At 36.5% G+C, this 24,667-nt stretch overlaps 1 protein-coding gene across 1 annotated transcript in view; it reads left to right on the forward strand.

The window, feature by feature from the left end:
* Positions 1–2,447, forward strand: part of MPDZ (multiple PDZ domain crumbs cell polarity complex component) — a gene marked incomplete at its 5' end in the record, with an annotated part of 130,133 nt that extends 127,686 nt beyond the window's left edge. Inside the window, one exon of the mRNA XM_079706709.1 lies at positions 1,467–2,447. Coding sequence (XP_079562835.1) covers positions 1,467–1,613 — 147 coding nt within the window. The 3' untranslated portion in view covers positions 1,614–2,447. The remainder of the gene's footprint in view (positions 1–1,466) is intronic.
* Between the last annotated feature and the right edge of the window lie 22,220 nt (positions 2,448–24,667).

The raw sequence follows: 24,667 nt of genomic DNA on the forward strand, positions 1-24,667 counted from the left end.
AGTACATAAAATACATAAGGAGAATAACTAATAGGGCATTTATTTTGCAAGTTTCATTTCATTGAATGGAATAGAAAAATAACTACTAAAAATATTAAGGAGTATCCAGCAGCTCTATCAGCTACCATAGATCAGCTGTTTGCATTCAAGGGATTCAATAAAGAAAAGAAAACTGTTGGTATGTAGTTATAATCATACAGCATCCCATTCTTTGGTAAGAACATTTAGAATACAAATAAAGTTATTAACAACATTGGTGAAGCTATTAAAATAATTTAAACCCATATAATTATTGTTAATTTTTTGTTAAGACAATTTTTAAGAACGACAAAATTCCTGCAGGAGAAAATTCAGATTCTCAAAATTTTACAGCACAGAGGAAACAAAATTATGTTAAACAAAATTATGTTAAACCCATTAAAAGATTAGGTACAGGGGCTTTAGATTAGTATTATAGTCCTTTAAAGTGCTTACTTAGGGAGGCTTCATTCTACTATTTTGAAAAAAAATTATTTTTCACCAATTTAAAGTGCTGTATCTATAGCGATAGCTATCTCTCTAGCTATAGGCTTAATTTATGAGATTTTTTAAAGCCATTGGTATGTCCAAAAATACAAACAGCATTTGCCAGTAAATAGAAGAGTCATGCAGTCCTTTTTCTCAGCCTCGGAACAATTTATTTAAGGCGTTCTAGTTAGAACATATTTTAAGAATTTCATCATTATGGATTCCTCATTAACTTTTCCATATTTTAATCTTATATTTAATTGCATAATTGCCTACTATACTTATGCCTAAGATGAGGTTCTTTTCCAAACAGCAGTGTCTGTGTTTAGTCTTAATCATTTAGGGCCCATAAGGAATATGAAGACTGTCCACCCTTGGGAAGTAAAGAATCAAGCAGCTTAAGCCACCTTTTGAAAGACACAGAAAGAATTAGAATTAGAGTTAGCACGACTTGTGCCTTATCCTGTCCTTGTCAACATACGTGTGGGCTTTTGTGCTTCTGCAAACCTTTGGGTTTGGTGGCCCTCATGCCCTTGTCCTATAAAACTGCTTTTGTCCTGTAAAACTGCTAATCCTTTGTTTTCTTTCTGTAGGTCTTCTTTATAGGATAAAATATCTTGGATTCTATGAAATCATTCCTACTAAGTATATTCCCAAATATTCTTTATTAATTTCAGTTCCTACCAACTGCTGTGCTGAACAGCCAAAAATCCATCCAACTAATCTATTGACTGCTAAATTCTCTCTCAAATTAGAATCTCAGTGCGGAAGCCATTTAGGAGAAAGGCTTCCTTTGTGTCTGTTCATCATTGCTTAATGGCTGTGGAGCACCTGTGGAGCGCTGAGAGCAATGTGTGTGTACATGCAGAGCAATTCACATTCTTGTTTGGATCTTTTTCTGTTGTGTAACTGCGAGGCAGCATTTTTTGAGAAGTAAACAAGCCACTTTATAATTGCAGGGAGCAGCCTCTGAAGATGGGCGTCTAAAGAGGGGTGATCAGATCATTGCTGTCAACGGGCAGAGTCTAGAAGGGGTAACACATGAAGAAGCCGTTGCCATCCTTAAGCGGACAAAAGGCACCGTCACTTTGATGGTTCTCTCCTGAATTAGCTGCCAGAATTGAGCCGACTCAACTTCTCACTTACATCCCATGCTACAAAGAGAGTGTAACTGGTCCTATGGACTCCTCCTGGGCTGTGTTCATCCGGCTCTTCAAAACTGTAGGAAAAAATCGCATGTAAATTTGTTTTTCTCATATAGAAATGATTTTCTTACAACCTAGCATCACTTTCCCTTTCTCTTTGCATTTTGTGATGGAAACTCAAAGAGAAGGGCTCTTTGCATAGATAAATCCAGTCTTTCTTCCTAAAGGTATCTGACATTTTTATAATCATGTGGGCAGAAATTAATATGGGCTCAACTGGTTAGTAGAGAAAGGAAAAAAAAAATCATTCGAAAGCTAAAAGGGGAAATGGTCTCATGAAATTAAGGTGAAAATTGAAAATATAAAATAAAGAAGAAAATCTCAAGTTTTATAAAAATGCATTCTGTTAATCCACCTTCTCTCCCCACTTCTAACTAAAAAAGAAAAGAAAAAAGTTGTACTGAAAATGTTTTAAAATACTTTCAGTATTTAAAAATGTTGACTGTTATTAAAACATTGCAACTCCCAGCTCTAATAAACACGTATATAGTTTTCTCCTAAAATGGGCTTCAAGATTGGGTAAATAACAACAGGAAGCAATGTTCCTAAGTTTGTAAAGAAACCACTTATTGCACATCTTGATGTTCATTTTCATTTTTGACCTATTATACAATATTTTCACATTTCTATAAGTAAAATGATGACGCTGCCCTGTATTGACTGCGGTTTCTCTAGAAAGCAGCCTTGCTAACCACGCAGGAGCATAGGAGGCTCTCCAAATTGTTAGTGCTGGTTTTAAGGGATGCAACACTGAAACTGTGTCAGTGTGCTGTGCAGTTGGTTTTCAATTAGTACTAATCTTAATGACAGAGAAAAAGCAATGTGCTAGTAATTATTTTGGTTGTATGCCATTAGTAAATTGATAGAAAAATTAAGGGGATTAACATAAGTTCATTTCATTGCCTTATATTAACATCTTATAATACAATAGTTTAAGACTAAGGGAAACAGATGGAGCTGTTTATTGAGACAACTGGTGAGGAATTATCATGTGTTCATTCCCATTTTAGAGCGTGAAACTCCTACATTAGAATATATAAAGTCACTTTAAATATTATCTATATTTGTAACAAAAGTAGTGTACAGATATTTTATTACAGTGCTTTTGTGTAAATGCGGAATTGAAGTGAATAAATAAGAAGTTTCATGGTGCACAAAAAAAAGCAGGCATTTTTATTTTGTTCTTTTTACTGCGGAAAAGCTTTATTACACTGTTCAAGATTTACAATTTAAAATTGGCTTTTATCATGTCTAACTGAACATATGGTGTCCATAGTTTTACAGTTAGAGAAACTCTGGACAACAACATTATGAAAAGCTAAATGCTTTTTATGCCCAGAATTTTTACTAATGCTAAAAATGCATAGACTCCTCATGGAGCAGAGGAAGATAAACAGCATTAAAAAAAGAGAGGTGTTGTGCCTGTATGTGCTTTCCTGAAATGCTACGAGTGATGCAGTATTATAAGTTGTTCTTTAGAGTAGTCAAGAGTTAAAGCATGTTCAGATAGAAAAAGTCATAATGAAAATTATTTGTAATAATGAACATGAAAAATCTGATTTGAACACTGAGCAAGGAATTGAGGAACCTTTGTTCTGCCAGTTCTTCCCCTAATTAGCTAATGAACATATGCATTCCCTCTGATTTATCTCATATGTAAAATGATAGGTGATTTTATCTCAAAGCTTATATCAAGTTCTAAACTGTAAAATTTCTGTGATTCTTAGATATACGAAACGAATGACACAACTACACGTTGCATCAATTCGGAAGCTATTCTCCCCAACCAGCTATTGTAAACTGAGGTACTTGATGTAACAAAACTCATTTTACTATCCCAGTGACACATCTAACCTCTTAGTCAACAATTAATGGCCCTCTGTAAGGAAGGCATGTCAAGATCCTCTCATGGTTGGCTGCTGGAAGCTGAGCCACCCACTTTTATGTTTTAACCAGCAAAGATTTTATGGAGGCCACTCTGTGGCACACCCTAGGAAGGCCAGTTAACCAGCCATATTGAAGTTTGAGTAAATGTGTGAAGGAACTCCAGTGAGAACACCCAGCTGGGTATCTGTACTAGCCTGTAGAGCATTGCCCCCAAGTTCATGTCTACTAAGAACCTCAGAATGTGACCTTATTTAGAAATAGGGTCTTTGTGGATGTAATCAGTTCAGTTAAAATGAGGTCATGCTGGATTACAGTGGACCCTAAATCCTTAAGAGAAGGCTATGTAGAGACACAGAGACAGAAAAAGAAGGCTGTGTAAAGATGGGGACCAAACAAAAAACAAAACAGTACCTGGAACCACCAGAAGCTGAAGAGATGAGGAAGCTTTTTTCTCTGGAGTCTTCAGAGATAACTTGTCTCTCTTGACCCCTTGATTTCAGATATCTGGCCTCCAAGACTGTGAGAACAAATTTCTGTTGTTGTAAACCACCTGGTTTGTGGAACTTTGCTACGGAAGCCCTAGGACACACCAGTATAGTATCTTGGATGTTTTTATATCCTTAGCTACTATCACTGTGCCTGGCAAATAGGAGAGGCTCTATACATTTTTGTTCAGCATGTAAATGATTGAATTATAGGTCATGATTAATTTCATGGTCTTACCTTGTTTTAGTTAAGCTAGCTGCAGCCTTCATACTGAATGCAAAACAGGAAGCAGTGGGAATGCCACTTAAGGATGTAAAACACTGGGGATAAGCTCCCCTCCTGAACTGCTACTAATTAACAAAGTCAGAGCATGTAGAGGTGAAGAAAGAGAGGGAAGGAATGAAGGAAGGAAGGAAAAGAAGTTGAGAGGGAAAGAATATCGATGCATCAACATTAGAGAGAGTGACAAGGGCTTATGCTTCCTATATTATTCTTTCTTGGAAATGTAAGATTTCTCCCTGGAGAAGGAAGAAAGTGAGCAAAGAGTTTGAAGACTTGAACATTATAGTGTTAATTCCATGTGCAACTCAAGACCACGTACAACTCAAGACCATGTACAACTCAAGATTGTGGCTTGCCCATAATAGGTTCAGAATATTTGTTTTTGTGATTAAAATACATTGGCGAATATTGCACATTTCTGGTGTTCTTTGTGACCCCTCCAAAATGATGATGATGGTGATGATGATGATGTATTTGATTTCAACACCTACTGATTTATACCAGCAGATGTAGCAATGCAGTGTGGCAAGTCAGTAGAGCCCCTACGTCAGAACGGTGATGGAACTGGAAGCATAAAAGATTAAAATTCATGAAAGACAAGAAAAAGGAGCTTTTTTTTCCATTTTAAGAATCTTGATAAAGCTGATTTTGATAGATTCGAAGAAGCAAAGTAACCTCTTCCCTGCTCTGAGGTATATATACCATGCCAAGCTGTCTTAGACCTGGTCATCTAGCTTATTGTCTGAGAATGCCAGAGATTTAGTGCCTGTCTTCAGATCTCCATCACAATGAGTGGAGAAGTTGAAAAGATGCCTGCAGGGAGACAAGAATCAGTATGCTTTCTTGGGTCTAGGTGTGGGAATGTCGAAACTATCATCACCTGCTTTCAGCAGCCCTGGTGTGTTGTTTCATGTCAGTGACAAGTATTCTGGAATGCATTTGATTTGTGCAAAGATGTTCCTCAACTTTGTCTACGAGGAATTAATGTTTAACTTTGACCTTTCCTAAAGGGAGCTGTTTGTAAGGTGGGATTGGCCTCTGTTACCTCAGGAGGAAAAAAAAAAATGTTGGTGACAAGAACATTTCTAAATGAAGAGCGTGGAAACTAGGCAAAGCAAATGTGGTGACTATGATTTTTGTATACTTGACATTGCAGCTTCTTTTTTCCTTCAAAATACAGGTACTCCATTTTATGTAAATTAGAAAAAAATTGTATAATTTGTCTAGGAATTTTATTTATCATCCAAGTACTGAAAGTTCAATTGTAGGTCCTTCCAAGGAATTCTGTCAAGACAGAGGCAAATCTGTGGTAATGATCTCAGAATTCTCTCGCTGAAAATGCTTCTTGAAGTTTCAAAAAGTACTGCCATCAACAAAAAAACTGCTGGGGCTTCCCTGGTGGCGCAGTGGTTGAGAGTCTGCCTGCCGATGCAGGGGACACGGGTTCATGGCCCGGTCCGGGAAGATCCCACATGCCGCAGAGCGGCTAGGCCCATGAGCCATGGCCGCTGAGCCTGTGCGTCCGGATCCTGTGCTCTGCAACGGGAGAGGCCGCAACAGTGAGAGGCCCGCGTACCAAAAAAAAAAAAAAAAACCTGCTTTAGGCAGCTTCTAAGAGGGAGCTTTACTTATTCATTTAATACTGGACATTTTTCAGAAAGTTGTGTCATTTGCTGATTCTTTGTGATCCTTTCTCCCTCCTTCCCCCATCCTCCTCCTCACATGTGGATTTTCAGAAATAAACAATTATCCTTGGAAAACCTACTTTTCCTCTTCTTTTCTTATTGATGTATTAGAAGTTGTGATTTTTTCACCTGAGTCTACCTTGAAATATTTGGCATTCAAGGTTCTACTCTCTGAATTTCATTTACCTAAAGGTCCTTTATTCCATTCAGTAAAACTTACAGGTTTACCTTGCTTTGGAAAATTAAATGAGATAACTATATTTAAAGCATTAATACCATGCACATGATAAGCTATCAAGAAATGGTAAGAGTTACTGTAGTATTATATCCTGGAAGACATAGTGTAATGTAAATTCAGTAGCTTTCTTTAAATAGACTTCCATTTTCATTTTTGTATTACCATGTCTTTTTCTTCTGAAGTTGGATGCAAATCAACTTACACCAAAATTTCAGTTGTTTTGCATACAATCTTCATGCTGTTTCCCATATCCTCATATAACTCTACTATTAATTACTAAATATCTTTAAAGTAGACTCCTGTTTAACTTAAATGTGCTTTAAAAAGGAGTTATATGTCACTACTTCAAGTGGAAAACCAATATAATTTGCCATAAATTTAGGGTAATTATGAGCAAAAGTGATGTTGTTGAATTCTATCAAAATACAGTTGCCTACCGAGGATCAGAACTTGAGGTCTGCTCTCTGTCAGAAAGGGAGAGTTGCAAATACTAGAATGGCGTTAATGACTCAATAGAGACTATCCTAGACTTAAAAGAACTGAAAGAAAATACCTTTTTCATGGTATGATTTAGTATTTTCTAGTGCCTTATCAGTGAGCCCTACAAAAATGATCTCGCAGTATACTCTCTCTTTGGAAGAAACTGTTATACCAAAATCAGAAAGGTTTTGTTTGTAGACTCCTTTTTTAAAAAGTAAAAGCAAGCCAGTCAATTCCTGTTTTAAGAGTGTCCTGAGCTAATGAGGTTATTTAAGATTTTGTTTTATAAGACTTTCACTAAAATCAGAATTGGGTCATCACCTCTAATGCTTTAGTTTTGGCAATCTGAGTTTGAAATAAAGGACAAATGACATAAATTAATGGAGTAAAATTAATGTTATGGTAATATTAAATAAAGCTAATGTCTCCTGCACCTGGAGGGTGATGCAGATGGCAGGCATACATAATTATACACCCTGCTGCCTTTAAGTGTACTGATAAAAATCTCTCAACTGAGTATAAAATATGTTCATTCACTGGCCGCAGACACATTTGAGTAAGGCAGAACAATACATAAGAAACATAGCCTAACATACTTATTTTTTGATGAAAACATGCAATTCTGTAAGTTAAATGATTAACTATTTACCTGATTTTTAAAATAAGTCATTATTAGAGTCATGGTCTTTGTCCTTTCTGTGAATATTAAAATATTTGTCAGTCCTATTTGGGAAAAGATTTTTCTCAAGCTAGCAAGGGAGTATTTTAAGTTTACATTTTTACTTACTATGCATTAGTTAAGAAGATAAATTTACTAATAGAATCCTAAATAAGTTGATTTGACTTCTTACTGTAGGTACAAATTAGATTGGCCTATTATCACTCAGACATTTATCAACTTGTTTAATTTTTTTTTACATCTTTATTGGAATATAATTGCTTTACAATGGTGTGTTAGTTTCTGCTTTATAACAAAGTGAATCAGTTATACATATACATCTGTTCCCATATCCCTTCCCTCTTGCATCTCCCTCCCTCCCACCCTCCCTATCCCACCACTCTAGGTGATCACAAAGCACCGAGCTGATCTCCCTGTGCCATGCGGCTGCTTCCACTAGCTATTTTACGTTTGGTAGTGTATATATGTCCATGCCGCTCTCTCGCTTTGTCACAACTTACCCTTCCCCTCCCCATATCCTCAAGTCCATTCTCTAGTAGGTCTGTGTCTTTATTCTTGTCTTACCCCTAGGTTCTTCATGACATTTTCTTTTTCTTAAATAGCTGTTCTATAACACATATATACACCACCAAATGTAAAATAGCTAGTGGGAAGCAGCTGCATAGCACAGGGAGATCAGCTTGGTGCTTTGTGACCACCTAGAGGGGTGGGATAGGAAGGGTGGGAGGGAGACGCAAGAGGGAGGGGATATGGGGATATTTGTATACATATAGCTAATTCACTTCGTTATACAGCAGAAGCTAACAAAACATTGTACAGCAATTACACTCCAATAAAGACGTTAGAATGTTAACATGAAAAATCCTAAAAAAAAAAAAAAAAGTTACATGCACCCCAGTGTTCACAAAAAAAAAAAGGAGCTACTCTAGAAAAGGTGTCAGGGTAATAATTATGCATATAGATAATATATTTTACTACAGCTATTTCAGAGATGTCACTGAACTTTGTAAAACTTACTATGTATTTTCTTCATTTAAGGAATGTGAATTCTCATAACTTCATTTTGTTGCAGTTGGATACCTATGCAGTTAAAAGTACAACCAGCAACTTCCAGTTTTAGCTTCAGAATGATTTTTAAAATGCTCTTATGATATTTGTTATACACACCCATTATTTTTCTTATAATTAGATGTATATTTATAGCTTACATTTTAAAAATAAAAAGGACAAGTAAAATACTCTTTTTCAGATACAGTTTTCATCAAAGTAGGAGATCTGGTGCCAGGTGTTCATTTTATGATAGAGGATGCTGGCTCACTTTAAAGAAAAAAAATTTAAGGCTAGGAAGCATATGATTTCTTCATCTTTTACTCTTTAATCAGGGTTAATAAGTAAAGGAATTATACATTTTAAAGTATACATTTATAATTTTTCTTGCCATTTGGATAACTAAAACTATGGGAATTAGGTTCAACCCATTCATCTGCACTTATTTGTAAGTACCTGACTATTAGTTCTTCTATTCAGTAGTTGATTTTTTTTTTTCTGAAGCTTTTCCTTTCTGTACGTTACAGGTATTCATGTAATGAAGTCATCAATGTCTCAATACCTACTTTGACTGCCTTGAATGAATGTAAGTCAGAGCTGATAAATGTCTTAACACTGAAGGAGCTCTAGATTTCTCTGAAATGCAGTGTAAAGAGCATGGGCTTCTGGATCTCAAGGCCCTGGGGTCATATCCTGGCTTGGTCCCCGACTGAAAGGCAGCTGACCTGTCTGAGCCTCTGCCTCCTTGACTGTAAAAAAGGAATAATAGCATCTTCCTCACAGCTCTATTAGTGTCAAAAGAGATGAAGTGTCTGCGTGTGGTGGCCCTTGGTAAATGATAGAAATATTGTTAATATTTCTAAAATCAGTGTAACTTCAGGGCTGCAATGATATCTCTAGTGGAATCGTGGGGGTCATCTGGAGCAGAGTGTGCTGTCACTACTGTTAATTTATATCCCAACTTTAAACATAAACTGGGGACGTGTCCCTTTAGTTTCTCATTCTAGAAACATCCTCATAATTTCTGCTAGAATGGAAAACAAAAGCAAAAATGATTCCAGGAAAACTGAGAATGGCATAGTCTCATTGGTTGGTGAAGCAAATGTGTCACTCCTTAATATTTTAAGTAAGATATTTTGGGGATGGGAGTTACTTAAACCTAGTGAGAGGTTTTATCATCAATCTGAGCCCCGTCCCTTGCATAATAAGCCAAGTTTCTCGTTTTGAAAAGTAAATGGGAAGTTGTACAATATCCATCACTCTATAATCTCTCCTCCCCAGTCCTCTATGTTCAGTTAATTAGAATAAATAAATTTTATTTTCATCTTCCTTTTTAGGTACAGTCTCTTTTCAGAAGGGAGGGAATGAAGAAATGAACTTGGTAGACTAAACAGTCTTCTAGAAGGAAGTTGGTGAGATCAGGCTCTGTCAGATCCCCCTTTCTTCCACATTAGGTATTATTTCTCAAGTGATTGATACTAAATAAGTTGGGGAAATGTAAGGTGGAAATTGTATGCACTACTAGTGGTTAAATTTTTGTGTTTTTTTCCCCCTAAGGATTTAAGGAAAGGGAATTAGCTTTTAAAGAGGACTTCTCCCAAGTGATAATCACGTTTGACTATAAAATAAGCTTCAAGTTCTTTGAAGACCTGACTCTGACAGTTCATACTGTTAAAGATTTAGGTGAGGATTGAGAGAATGGAAGCTTCTATATGGGACCCTGCAGCATGCTTTTCTTTGGGTGCAGTGAAGGGTGATGTTTTTCTGTACTGGAGAGCAGATGACTAGTACATGTAAGCCTAATGTCTAGGTTTGGACATTGGGTGAAGTAAACTTATAAAGCATTCTCAATCCCTACTTGTTAATAAAATAGTTTATGGGTATTTATAGCATAAATCATACGTTTCAATTACCTAAATATTGGAAGCCAGTGAAGAGCCAAGAATCACCTTAAACCTTTATAAAGCATTGAGATCACAAAGAATATATGTGTCTGTAACCACCTGTGCAGAAGTGATCATTTGCAGGTAGATGAGCTCCTGTGAAAGCTGGGATGGGAAGTCCTAAAGTGTGAAAAGCTTTGGTAAGTTTTCCTTTATGACCATGGATCATATTTTTTTTTTGATACTTGCGATGGTGTTCCTACTTAGAAAACTTACCTGTTTTTCAACTTTCAAGTGAAAACAAGAAACAGTTATTAAAATACCTTAACTTTCTATATGGGGATTCTGAATACAAGAGAGAATAGAAATTTAGTTACTAAAGAATTTGAATGGGACTGTGGAAAATGTTCCCTACTTGAAGGAGAAAAAAATGGGATTAGAGCCATAAATCTTTCCTTTACTAAGTCCAGATACTTAGTTTTGCCAAATATATTTCTTAATGGAGATAATATCTTCCATCTAGGTTTTTTAAAGTTGAGATACGTAATGGATATGAAAGTTTTTAAAGTTTCAAAGCATAGATCATTGTTATTGTATATTAGCTAAACCACACATTTATGGATTTTTTGATTAAAAGTTCTCAAATTGACCAATACTGTCTAAATATATATTCTGTCATTTTCCTGTTACATAGTTCTAGAAATGAAATATCCCTACTCCTCCTACAATGCTTTATTAATGAATGACATATATACCACTCTTTTCCAAAAGTGTGAGGTGGTGTATGTTTTTTAGATTTTGCGTTATGTAATTTTAAAAAATATTAATGATAAATCCATTAAAGAACAAACCCAGCACTCATTCCCAAGCATGATCTTTCCACCCTTTTTATCATTACTGTCTTGGACATACCCATTTTATAGCAGATAGTTGTACCATGTTGCTTTATTTTATGTACCTTATGGGCTCCGTTATTCTACTGAAAATAATGTTAGCTCAGGAGTTTTGCTTAACAGTGTGGAGAGGGGTGAGGGAGGGAAAGAAGGAAGGGAGGAAGAAGGAAAAAAGTTAGTTTAGAGAAAGGGAGAAGATCATTATCCCCAGGCCTATTCTGATAAGATTTCTACTATTGGATATGAAAGTTAAATATGGACTTTTTCAGAGTCAATGGAAAACAAAAGGGCAGGGTCAATTATAATTATACTTCAGAGACAAAAAGCGGAATTTACAAAATCTCACATATTGCATATAAATACTGAGACCTTCATAAGTGTTCAGTAACTGTGAATAAATGAATGATAGAATCATTTTGGGACAGACTTGGACAGATCAAGGAAAAAGAAACCAAAAATAATGCCAGTGGGCCAGTGCTAGTTTGCATATTCTGCAACTTTTGTCTCTTTTCCTTCTTTTCAAACTTTTTTAAAAATTAATTAATTTATTTTTAAAATTTTTGGCTGCGTTGGGTCTTCGTTTCTGTGCGAGGGCTTTCTCTAGTTGCGGCAAGTGGGGACCACTCTTCATCTCGGTGCGCGGGCCTCTCACTCTCGCAGCCTCTCTTGTTGCGGAGCACAGGCTCCAGACGCGCAGGCTCAGTAGTAGCGGCTCACGGGCCTAGTTGCTCCGCGGCATGTGGGATCTTCCCAGACCAGGGCTCGAACCCATGTCCCCTGCATTGGCAGGCGGATTCTCAACCACTGCACCACCAGGGAAGCCCCCAAACTTTTTGTTTAACTTTGAGAAGAGGAGACTAAGAGAATGGTGGTAAGTCATGGATATTTTTCACTTTCTGAGGAAGTAGGAAAAGTGTACAAGGTCTCAAGGGGTTGAAGGGCGAATGCAGCTGCTGTTTGTTTCTGCAGACATCCCCAAAACTTAGGGCCAGTGGATGGTTTCCATGGGAACGCTTGGTATCTAGGTAGATGCTGGCAGAATGGTTTTAACCTTTCTGGAATGTAATTGAAGAAAGGTTACTTCTTCTTACTCAGTTGAAGTTACTCCCAAGATAGTCTTTATTATAAAAAAGAAAATATGTGTATCTTATTTAATCAAACCCACTTTCCACAACATATCAAATTGAGTGCAGCATCTACTGGACAAACAATAAATCTTCATAAATATTAGTACTAAGGCCTTGTTTATCTCCTTGACTTCTACCTTAGGTAATACTAATGATGATGAGAATAGTCGATTCCAATGGTACCACTTGATATCATGCAAAGAAAAGAATATTTCCTCCACCCTTTAGTCTGAAGTCCTCTGAGAAGCATCATTACAGGTGGCATGATGGAGAAGTGAAGTAAAGCTATAATCTAGATATTTCAGTTTCTCTAGTGTAGATTTGGCTTGAAGTATAATCACAATAAAGTATTAACAGAAAACTGAACATACAGAACTTTGGATTTTATTTTTGATAAATAAGAGTTGATAACCAGGGAACTTCTTGGCCCAGGAAATATTTTTTCACCTGTATTCTGCATGAACTCTTTAGAACGTGAATATTTCCTAGAAACAGATGATTGATTAGAGGCTCAGTGACTGTAGGGACGTCCTCTGTAGGATCTTCCCTAACCTTCCCTTCTCCCTTCACCAAACAACCCTCTCCCTTTAGTGAAAGTGTTTGTGTCCCATTAGAACAGTTCCCTTGCAATACCATCATTGTTTCTATCCTTGTGATTCTTTTCACTGTTGTTTACCACTGTAGAAAGATGATTTGTTGCCTCTCTTAGAGAAATAGATAAGAGCTAAATTCCTGGAAATGAAAGGGTGTGTGGTCTTTGCCTTGGATTGGAAAAGTGGGAAGGGGCAGTGATGGCAAGCATTTCTTCAAGAAGTGTCATAATCTTAAGGACTCTGCTTAGTAAGAACTCATTGCTAAGGTCAGCTGAGAGCAAAAGGGCCATCTGACTTCAACTGTCAGGGGAAGACCCCACTTCCAACCCGTTGTTTACTGCAAAGGCTGAAGGACCACAGCTCATTCTCAGAATTGCTGTAACATTTCATCTAGAAGAAGTGCTTGCAACACCTTCTTGACAAATGAAGAAAACGAAGTTTGTTGGAGTTAAGTGATTGGACAGTTTCATAAAGCCTCATTGTCTTCACTGAAACCCTAGTCTTCCATAGTGAAATGTGCCATCCCAGGTGACTCAGCCTTTTCTATCCCTAGCGTATTTGTCAACTTCTCAATCTCTTTTGCTTTCTCGTGGGCCCTCTCCAAATTCCCAGTACATATTACATGGTAGACTTGAAATCTAAAGCTGATTTTCATTAACAACGTGATCAGTGGGTGAACTATAATTTATATGTAACCCAAACATAAATGGGCTGTATTCAAAGAAGCACAGACTGGCAACCAAAATTTATAACTGAAAGGAGTCTAAGTATTTATTTCATTTATGAAACCTTAGTTTTGATGCTCATTAAACCTTCTTAAAAATCTTTTGATTGATCTTTATCTTATCCTAATCTTTTACTCTCAAAGAAGGGATTAAAAATTACATCCCCTCCCCTGCTCATTTTCCAGTCCTTTCCTCACACTCTGTGTTGCCCTGTTTCTTTCCTCTGTCTTCAGGCTGGAATGGCCCCTTGTGCCTGACAGGCACAGCAGGTTGACCAACAGGACTGCTGGCTAACCCAGAAACTCCATATACGCCTTGACTGTCATGGAGGGATGCACAGAGTAGCCCTAGGAAATAGATTTAATCTTTGACCACTTTTTTTGGCAAAGTCATCCCATTACCTGGTTTCAACACGTACATAAATGATAGCAAGCAAAAAAAAAACAAAAACCTGTCTGCTTGGGAGAATGTGTAGGGAAGGCGAGGTGGGCATATGTGATATAGAATGATGCACAAACATGTAACAGGACTGTATCTGGAACTGTGTGAATATATGCGTTTTATATGCATTGCATAGCTCTCACTCCACCCCCTCTGCTCCCCACCTATCTTTCTCTCTTTCTCTCTCCTAAAAAAAGCCTTTCTTCCCTCCCCAGCCACAGTATAATATAGGCACACTCTCAAAGTAGCTGCTAGCGAAAATATTGGAGGAAAAAGTTTAGGTTCTTAATGCACAGTGTTTTCATTCTCCAAAATTATATCAAATATGGCTGATGAGGAAGAAGGAATGAGGAATAAAAGGAATGAAAGGGCTTAAAGTGGGAAGGGGAGAAAGAATCATCCAGTGTAAGGACCTGGAAGCTGAGGGGAAGGGCACTTAGTGCCCTGTTAACCTTGAGTGATGATCCCCAGTTGACAGTTGCTTGAATCCACCAGCAGTGCCTTGACTCTGTCCCTTTCCCCACACCTCACCTATGGACAACCCACCATCTGACAAAAGTAGACACTCCAAGTCATCCAACTGAAGGAGGGGGCGTTGGATGACTTGGGTAGGTTTGGTGACATGGAGGGAAAATCTCACTCCCTGGTTAAGGGGAGTGCATTTCATTATCAGTTAAGAAGGTCTATAGTAGTGAGGGCAGCAAGGACCATGGCACTTCTGTTTCCCACATGCAAACATTTAGGTCCCCATACAGAGGATATCTCTAACTCCTGAATGGCTAGTGTTTCAAAAATTTTGTGGGAGGGGAATAGTTGGAGATGAAGAGGATAGTGGTTGAGAATAGAACTTGGAACATGTTTAACCACTTCTCTAGCCTGTAGGTAGCCTGGACACAGACTGGTTTATTAAGGGGAAAAACTTCCCTTACTTGAACTGCAAAGACAGTTGAGCAGTGCTCTCCTCCCCAAGACAGTGCTCTGTGATCCCTGCCAGGGGTCTAGCCCTGTTTTTCAGGGTGTGTGCTGAGCAGAGACAGGGAGGGAAAGAGTTTATTCTCATTTCTGCAGTCAGCAGGTCAGAATGGTTATTTTGGCTCCCAGCTTGACCTTGACTCAAAGCCCCACTTCATGTTTCCTGACTCTTTTGCTGAGACCTTTTATTGTTCTTGTCTTTGTCCTTGGTCTAGATTGTCTACTGATGTTGTATTCTGTTAAAATTTTAAATAACTGACATAGAAAAACTAGTGTTTGGGATGTGCTGAGTACTGGCATTCTAGGAAAACTGGACTTCACTAGAGGAGGAGGATGAGTCAAACACTTTTGTGGAGATTTCGAAGAAAACCATTGGGTGTGTTCAAGAACTCTAGAAGTGAAAAGAACTGGTTCTTTGTGAGTTCTGATTTTACTTTCAAATGTAAGGCTCCTATTTTCTTTGATCCATTTGTGTCACTAACATTACTCTTTTGGACTAGTTGTTCAGTCGTGCCACTCTGCCCAAACATGTCTTAGGCTTCCCACTGTCTAGAAAAATAAGCCCATACGTTGCTTAGTATTTGAGTCATCTAGCACTTGGCCCCAAATTTTCCTATCTAATTCACCAGTTCTGTTCCCAAGAAGCTCTAGTCCTATCATTCTATTTATAATTTTCCAAACCTGGTTGGTACATACTGGCCTCCATGATTCTATTTACACTTAACCTTTTTCTTTCTTTTAAAATTTATTTATTTAATTAATTTATTTTTGGCTGTGTTGGGTCTTTGTTGCTGTGCGTGGGCTTTCTCTAGTTGCGGTGAGCGGGGGCTACTCTTTATTGCGGTGAGCAGGCTTCTCACTGTGGTGGCTTCTCTTGGTGCAGAGCACAGGCTCTAGGCACGCGGGCTTCAGTGGTTGTGGCACGCGGGCTCTAGAGTACAGGCTCAGTAGTTGTGGTGTATGGGCTTAGTTGCTCCATGGCATGTGGGATCTTCCCAGACCAGGGCTTGAGCCCATGTCCCCGGCATTGGCAGGTGGATTCTTAACCACTAAACCACCAGGGAAGTCCCACTTACCTTTTTCTGAAATTATGTTTTCCTTAACCCGTCCCTGGGTTATTCACCCTTCAAGACCCAGCTCAAATCATTTATTTATTTATTTATTTATTTATTTATTTATTTTTTTTTTTTTTTTCAGTATGCGGGCCTCTCACTGTTGTGGCCTCTCCCATTGAGGAGCACAGGCTCCGGACGCGCAGGCTCAGCGGCCACGGCTCACGGGCCTAGCCGCTCCGCGGCATGTGGGATCTTCCCAAACCGGGGCACGAACCCGCATCCCCTGCATCGGCAGGCGGACTCTCAACCACTGCGCCACCAGGGAAGCCCTCAAATCATTTATTTTTCATAAAGTTTTCTCTTTAATGAGCTCGTGTGTGTTCTTCTCATGACAAGTACTTAGAACACTGATTATTATTAACCAGAACTCATCTTTCTTCTTCTTATAAAATTTCATCCCTGGCATAGCATTTTTCAAGTGTTACATATTACTTACTTAAAAAAATCTTCTATGGTCTGAAAATAAATTATTGGAACATTGGTTATACTCAGTTAAGGCAATATGTTTTATGTCAGACTTCTCAGAATGTCAAATATAGCAGTATACTGTAAATCTTCACTGAGTGTGGGATACCATTTTCCAAACCAAATTGACCAAAAATATCTGGTCAGACTCAAGTTCCAAGTAATACATTTTAAGGAAGCACACCTCTACCACACTAGTCTTTGATCTGTTAAAGTCATTTGGCTATATAATCTCTTCTCCAATAGATTTTGAGCTCCTGGCTACATTGGGTCTCACTCAGCTTTTTACCTCCATAAAATATGACATATATCACATAGCAGGCCATAATACATTTCCTTTTTAAGAGAGAAATATTTTTTTTTCCTAAAGGAATCAGAAAGGAGTTGAAAGCAAGGAAGGTAGAGAGGCTGTGTTTATTATTTTTAAGGAATTAAATGAGTTGTGAGTGGTAAAAAGGAAACCCTCTGTGCATTGTCCAACATGCAGAGAGCATGGAGCTGGAGAGGGAAGTAGTGGGTCAGCTTTTGGCATACCCACAAAGTTGCAACAAAGTAATTTAGCTCATATGGGAAGATTAGGTTGTAGAGTACAAGCAAGTTCTTTAATATTCAAATATGTTTCCAAGTTGGCTGTTCTTCCTTGGTAAGTTCTTGTGCATGGGTATATTTTAGTATTCCAATTATCTACCATCTCTCCAGCTTGTTAAATTTGACCAAAACCTTGATCACATATTATGGGCCTGGCATAGGATCATTCCAAAGCCAATACTAAATAAGAGGCCTGAAAATTCTTGACTTTACATAAGATTTAAAAATGTAAATTATGAAAGAATCTAATTCACTAATATTATAGAGGAGCCATCTTCAAAGTTACCAACAATCTATGGTAAAAGTGGGACTAAAACTCAGGTTTCCTGACAATGAGTGACTCTTTTCGTTGAACACAAGTATTTAAAAGTGATTTGAATTCTTTTTAAAAAAAATTCAATACTTAAATAATTTATAATAATAGTATCTTCCCATATTAACTTGATTGAGGGAAATTAGACAAACATTAATCTCGTATGTTTGAAGTTGGAGCAAAGGAGATGGATGAATAATAGCTGATTATTATCATTAACTTATTGAGCTGTACTCTCAAAAGTTCAGACATTAAACCATGAGACTTCATAGTCATCAATATACACAAATCTCTAGCAGGACTCTACCTGAAAGATCATTCAGATTCAACTCTGTGTTTGACAGAGGAGGAAGCTGCAGATAAGCAACTTTTTCAGCAGGTATTTAAGCTCACTGTTTATCAAGTTGTATCTGTGAGTTGGAGTTAATTTATTTTCATCTACCTTCCCCATGGAAATATAAGGCAAATCCCCATCAGTTTATTATCATTCCAGCTACTAAGTCTCGGGACAGTTACATAAAAACAAAACTAAACAAAATTATATTTTGATTATTATTGTGGTTACTATTGAGACAAGTTCCCTACATAAAGCTTGTTTAAATGTTTATGTTTGTATGATAGTGATTGCAGTATTAGGTTATAAGACAAAGCCGTTTTGTGATAAATCAATATTTTGAGAAGTTTAAAAAGCATTTCTGCATGTATAGTAAATTGTAATCATATGTGATTATAAAGCTCATTCAATAAGTGGAAATGCATTTTGATAGGTTTAGGTTCGCAGTGAACACTGTTAAGATGTTTTAATGTAAGTTTTTGAAAATACAAGTCCCTTTAAAGGGAAAATTTAAGGGTAAATACATTAAGAATTAGCCTACAACTTTTAGAGATACAATAAATAAATGTAGATGAACTAACCTTACACCCACATTAAAATATGAGGTTCACCCCACGAGCTTCAGCTATTTCGGTTTCAACAACCATTGCTGGTTCACGTATGTATATACAGTGCAACAGTGACACCACTGGGCCAGACTTATCTTACTTCTTGAGCTTCAAAGTGTTAACAACAAAAACAGCAAAAAGATGTTTATGGGAAATGGAGTCAATTGGGTAAAATGTGTGTATGGTTATGAAACTAGGCTATTGAATTTGGGGGCTACGGTGGTCGACTTTCCACCAGTGCCTTTATAGTGCTGACTCTGTTGGGTATGCTTCTTCAGTGACTGAAAAAATAAAGGACCAGATGATAACTGTGACTGATTAAGTAAAATGAGGCTGTTCCTGATACTCCAAGAAATATTGTCAATTGGTTAAAGACCTTTACATTTAGTTTAAATTTTCAAAGAGAAAATAAACCCACTTAGAGGGAAAAGGAAATCTATGGAAGTTTAATTTTTTTTCTGGAGTCCAACCACTAGAGGGCAGGAGAGTCCATGCTACTTTGGCTTTGTTCTACATTACCCGCCCCCGCCCCTCCTCTACTCTGTCTTCAGCCCATCCTTCTCTTCCTGAGTAGATAAATGCATTCTTCAGAAAAGGGGCTGTTTTTTATTTCTAAAATACTGGAGCATTACATTTTCTAGAAACATACCCAAGATAAAAGGCAGTACAAGTAGAATGTGAGATAACATCTTTTTCCAAGTGTAAGGGTGTGATTATATTCTTTTGTTTATATTAAAATCAGCTCTTTTTTGAAGTAAATGCTTGGGGCAAAAAATGAGGGGGTATATCCACAGGATTTTCTGTAGCTATTGAAAAAATTAATACCAAGTACTAAATCAATTAATTCTTAAGTCAATTCTTAAGAAATCTTCCATTCCTGAAAATCTAACTTAAAGTGAGAAAATATAAAAGTGTTAAAGCCAAGCCCTTTGTGTTCTTAAGAAGAAACTCTGTATGAAGAACATAAAATAATAGGCACATGAAATACTAGAAACTTAGAAGCCTAGATTTTCATTGATGTTATCGTTGCATATAATTGCTAGGATTTGGGAGAGAAAAGTGGCCTTTTCAAAAATTTTTTTTTCAGTTTTCTTTATCTTTCTCTCTTCTAACAAAAGCTTTTATTTCTGGTAAAGTGAAAGATTTGGTTGAAATTTTTCTTCGACTAAAGTTGAAACCAGTTGTGTGAGTGTTTATTTTGTGTTTTATCCAGTAAAGAAAGATTATGTTGTAATACATCACTGATAAAAGTAAAATCATTTTTCTAGTTTCTGCTTCCAGCTCTATAAGTGATCGTCACTGCAGTCTTTAACACTGTGCATAAAATTTTCTGTGCAGGTAAACTTAGCTGGGATCTTTGACATTGAAATACTTAGAATTAAATTTTTCTATAAACATACTTACAGAACCGGTAATTTTACTTGCTGAAGAATGGAATCCTATAGAGGAATATTTTAAAGAAATATGAGCTTTCTTGAGCAAACTTGATTATATTTGGTTAGACCTTCACTTGTACCTTTTGTGTGTGTGTGTGACCTATACTTTTGAATAACTATTTATTCTCCCAAACAGTGCTGGGCATAGAACAGATACTCAATTTGTTCAATGAAAATTAGCATCTATTGGTTGTATCTAAATTCCACACATGATGCTGGGAACTCTTAGCCATTCCTTATGGGAGTTAAAAGTTTCTAGAGTAATAAATGTTCAATATTGCTAACTCTAAGGTAAGTTAATATTGGTACTTGTATTTGTTGATTTTTGTTAGTTTCCCACTCTCCTCACAGAAGTGTTCCATGACACGTATTTTTTTCCAGGTAAGGTGAACTGAATTATTTTGGCAGGGCACTTTTAAACGAACTTTGAGATTATTGCAAGCAAACTGCAGTGTCTCAAAGACAAGTGTTGTCAATTACTGGCCTAAGTGATGAATTTTCTCCAAATTCCCTGCATGTTGTTCCCAGGATTTTTTTTTTTTTTTTTTTTTTTTTTTTTGGTAACTCCCATGCATAGTTTTGGTACTCTGCCCCTCCTGCACAAATTCACTTTGGAAATTTGCAAAGGATTAAATTCTGGATGTGGCCTAGGGCTTGACAAGCAACTTCCTGGAAAGGCTTTGCAATAAGAGCTTTGTAGACAAAACTCGTCCTGGCTCATTTTAAGTTTCTCCTTGGTGTGTAAGTCTGCTATTACTCATGCAGTGGTTCAGTTTACACTGGCCCTTCTTAGGGAACTATAAGGACATGATCTTAAGGAGACAGTGCACACATATCAAAACAATCCAGTCATAATATTTTAAAAAGAGATTCCTTGGGAGGCAGCCACCATAGATTCTGACCCTTCTTTCTTAAAAAAATCCAGTTAACCTCAAATATGTTACTTTGATATCCTTAGAGCAGAAGAGAAATCCTCAGACCCTAAAGCAGAACATTGGTATTTCAGGTATGAAGAGACTTTTCTGGAAATGGAAACCAGTCAGAACTCCTGTTTATCTCATGAAATTGCCCAATTTGAACACGATATTTTTATTTGGCAACTTTTACTGAGGAAGGTTTTTTTGAGGTGGGGAGAGGTCCTTTTCTTCTTCTCCATGGATTAGATTACACTTAAGTGAGATGCTTGATCAGGTTCAGCTGGAAAGAGGATGACCTTAGTTAACCCACTGTTTAATCCAGTTCAGCTAACATTCGAACCTAGACTACTTTGCCAAGATTTCCTCTGTTGGACTTGAGAGCGAGCCTGCCTTGGAGAGTAACAGTCAGTTAATCCTATTCTAGCAGTCATCATCTGGTATCCGTAGCATTATTTCTGAGTGGCCTCCAACTTGTTAGCTTTTTATATCAGACTCTGATTTCCTATCCAACCATTATTTACTCAGGGCTTATGATGACTGATTCCCTCATTGCATTATAAAATTGAATACTTAAAACACTCATGTGATGGGAACAGTGATCTTCCCCATTTTGCAGATAAGGAAAATAATTGATCTGTCTGACCTTTATCAGTCTAAGATCACACATATTAAAGGGGACAGAGTGAGAATCAAATCCATATCTTTTGACTTCGTATCCACTCTTACTTTTACCAAAACTGTAGCTTGTAGTTCCATCCCAAGGAGGGAAAATGGTATAAACTGGACTAAATCAGGATTTGAAACCACAGGCCAAGTTAAGTCATTGCTATTAATGGAAACAATTGCATGAACCCCCATAGCCTTCTTGCACCTACAGACTCTACCCTGCCCTCAACTACATCATTATAGCTTGGAATGCAGCTGTTCTGCTAAAGACCTTAAACAAGAAGGTTGCACCACGATTCATGCCTAATAAGTGCCAGTGATACTGCAGCTATTTTATAGAGCAGCAAAACAAGTTTCAGCAACCCAGATCTTTATCTGCTTCAGCGGAAAAGACCAGTTACATTTTAATCTTAGTTATATAAATGATTGTTATGAAAACAAGCTGGTACATCTCTAGAAGGTTTTTTTTTTTCTTAACTCTTCCTTTGATGCCCATTAGTTCTTTTTTTGAAATAAAGGACGAATTAAACTACCAGTACATTAAGTATAGAAAATGAGGTAGATCTCACTATTGAATGGGTATTCTGGTCAAGATGTTTCATGGAGTTGAGATACACTGTAGCCGAAATCACCTCTAGTAAGGCATAATTTATATTCAATGAAATGTACCAGATTTAACTGTAGGTCTTAATATGCTTTGATAAATCTATGTGCCAGACATTTCCAATATCCCCAGAAGTTCAGCTGTGTCCCTTTTCAGTCAGATTCCGCTTCCCCCAGTTACCACATCTGGTCACAGGTAACCACTGACCTGCTTTCTGTAACTACCAAATAGTTGTTCTTCATTAGAATTGCATATGAATAAAATCACATTGTCTATATTCTCTTTGTATTGGCTTCTTTTGCTCAGGCTGTTTGTGAGATCTATGTTGTATGTTTTAGTAGTTCATTTCTGGGTAGTATTACATTGTTGGGATGTCCAGTTTGCTTATTCATACCACTACGATAGACATTTGTTTCAAGTTTTCAGCTGTTATAAAGATACTAAGAAGATTCCTGAAAAAGATTTTGTGTACATATAACACTTTTATTTCTGTTGGGTAAAGGCTATAATTAGAATTGCTGAGTCATAAGGGAAATATATACACACACACATGAACTTTATAAGAAACTTCTAAACTGTACCACTTTGTGTTCCCTCCATTGAAGTACAAGAGTTGCAGTTTCTTCATATTCTCACCAACACTTGGTATGATCTGTCTTTTTAATTGGAGTCATTCAGATGGCATCTGGTGGTGTTATACTGTGGTTTTAATTTACATTTACCTAATGAATAATCATGTTGAACAACTTTTCATGTGTTTATTTGCTATTTGTATTACATGTCTTCTTAGGTGTGTCTGTCCAAATATCTTATGCAAATTTTTAAAATTGGCTTGTTTTTCTAATTATTGAGTTTTGAGAGTTTTGTGTATGTGTGTGTGTGTGTGTGTATATATATATATATATATATAAAATGCAAATCCTTTATTTTATATTATATATATTTTTCCCTTCAAGTTTGTGATTTTTCTCTTCATTCTCTTCCCAGTGTCTTTCAAAGAGCAGAAGTTTTAATTTTGATGCAGTCTAATTATTAATTTGTTCTTTTATGGATCGTGCATTTGGTGTGTATCTAAAAAATCTTTGCCTAACTCAGAGTCACAAAGATTTTCTTCTAATTTTCTAAATGTTTAATAGATTTAAGTTTATATTAAGGTCAGTGATTTATTTTGAGTAAATTTTTATATATTGTGTGAGGTATGAATCTGAGATTTTTTTTTGCATATATTCAGTTGATTCAGCACATTTGTTACAAAGACTATCCTTTCTCCACTGAATTATCTTGGCACGTTTTGGAAAATCAGTTGTCCCAATACATGTGAGTTTATTTCTGTTCTATTGATTTATCTTGCTGTCTTTACATTTATATTGCACTGTCTTTATTCTAGCTTTAAATTAAGCTTTAATTTTTGGTAGCATTAATCCTTCAAAATTGTTCTTAATTTTCAAAATGCTTTTGGCTACTCTGGGCACTTTGCATTTCCATATCAGTTTTAGAGTCAAATTTTTAATTTCTGAAAAATAAGCCTTTGAAGATTTTGAATGGGATAATGTTGAATATATAAATCAATTTGGGGTGAAGTTATCCCTTAACCACACTGAGTCTTTTGACCTGTGAACAAAATATATTTCTTCTTTATTTAGATCTTTCTGGTTTATCTGAGCGATCTTTTGTAGTTTTCAGAGTACAGGTCTTTTGCATCTTTTATGAGATTTCTCTCTCCTAAACTTTTGATACTATTGTAATTCGTATTATTTTTTAAATTTCAATTTCTGGTTTTTTGTTGCTGATATACAGAAATACAATTGGTTTTGTTTATTGATCTTATGTTCAGCAAATTTACTAAATCACTCATGGTGGTAGCTTCTTTGCAGATTCTATTAACTTTTCTATCTAGAAAATCATGTCGTCTATGAATAAAAGAGTTTTATTTTTCCTTTCCAATCTGGATAACTTCAGTTTCTTTTTCATTGTTTTATTGCATTAGCTAGAACCTTCAGTACAATATTGACTAGAAGTGATGAGAACTTACATCTTTCTTATTCCAAGTGTTTAGTTCTTCACTATGTTGTATGATATTAACTGTGAGATTTTTGTTTATGCCCTTTATCCAGTTGAGTAAATTCCTTTTTTCTCTAGTTTGCTGGGATTATGTATCGGTATGTTTGATTTTGTTCAGTGACTTTTTCTGTGTCTATTAAATTCATCTTTTTGTTAAGCTTATTAATATGTTGAAATACATTTATTTTTATTTATGTATTTCCAAATGTTCAACCAGCCTTGAATTCCTGGAATAAAACAGACTTGGTTATAATGTATTATACTTTTTATATATTGTTTGATTCAACTTGCTAAAATTTTGCTTAGAATTTTTACATCTGTGTTTATGAGGGATATAAGTGTCTAGTTTTCTTTTCTTGTAATGTCTTTATGTCTTGGTGTCAGAGTTTTGCTATCAGAGTACTGTGGTCCTCATAAAATGGGGACTATT

This window comes from Hyperoodon ampullatus (assembly GCF_949752795.1).
Source record: "Hyperoodon ampullatus genome assembly, chromosome: 6".
Classification (NCBI taxonomy): Eukaryota; Metazoa; Chordata; class Mammalia; order Artiodactyla; family Ziphiidae; genus Hyperoodon; species Hyperoodon ampullatus.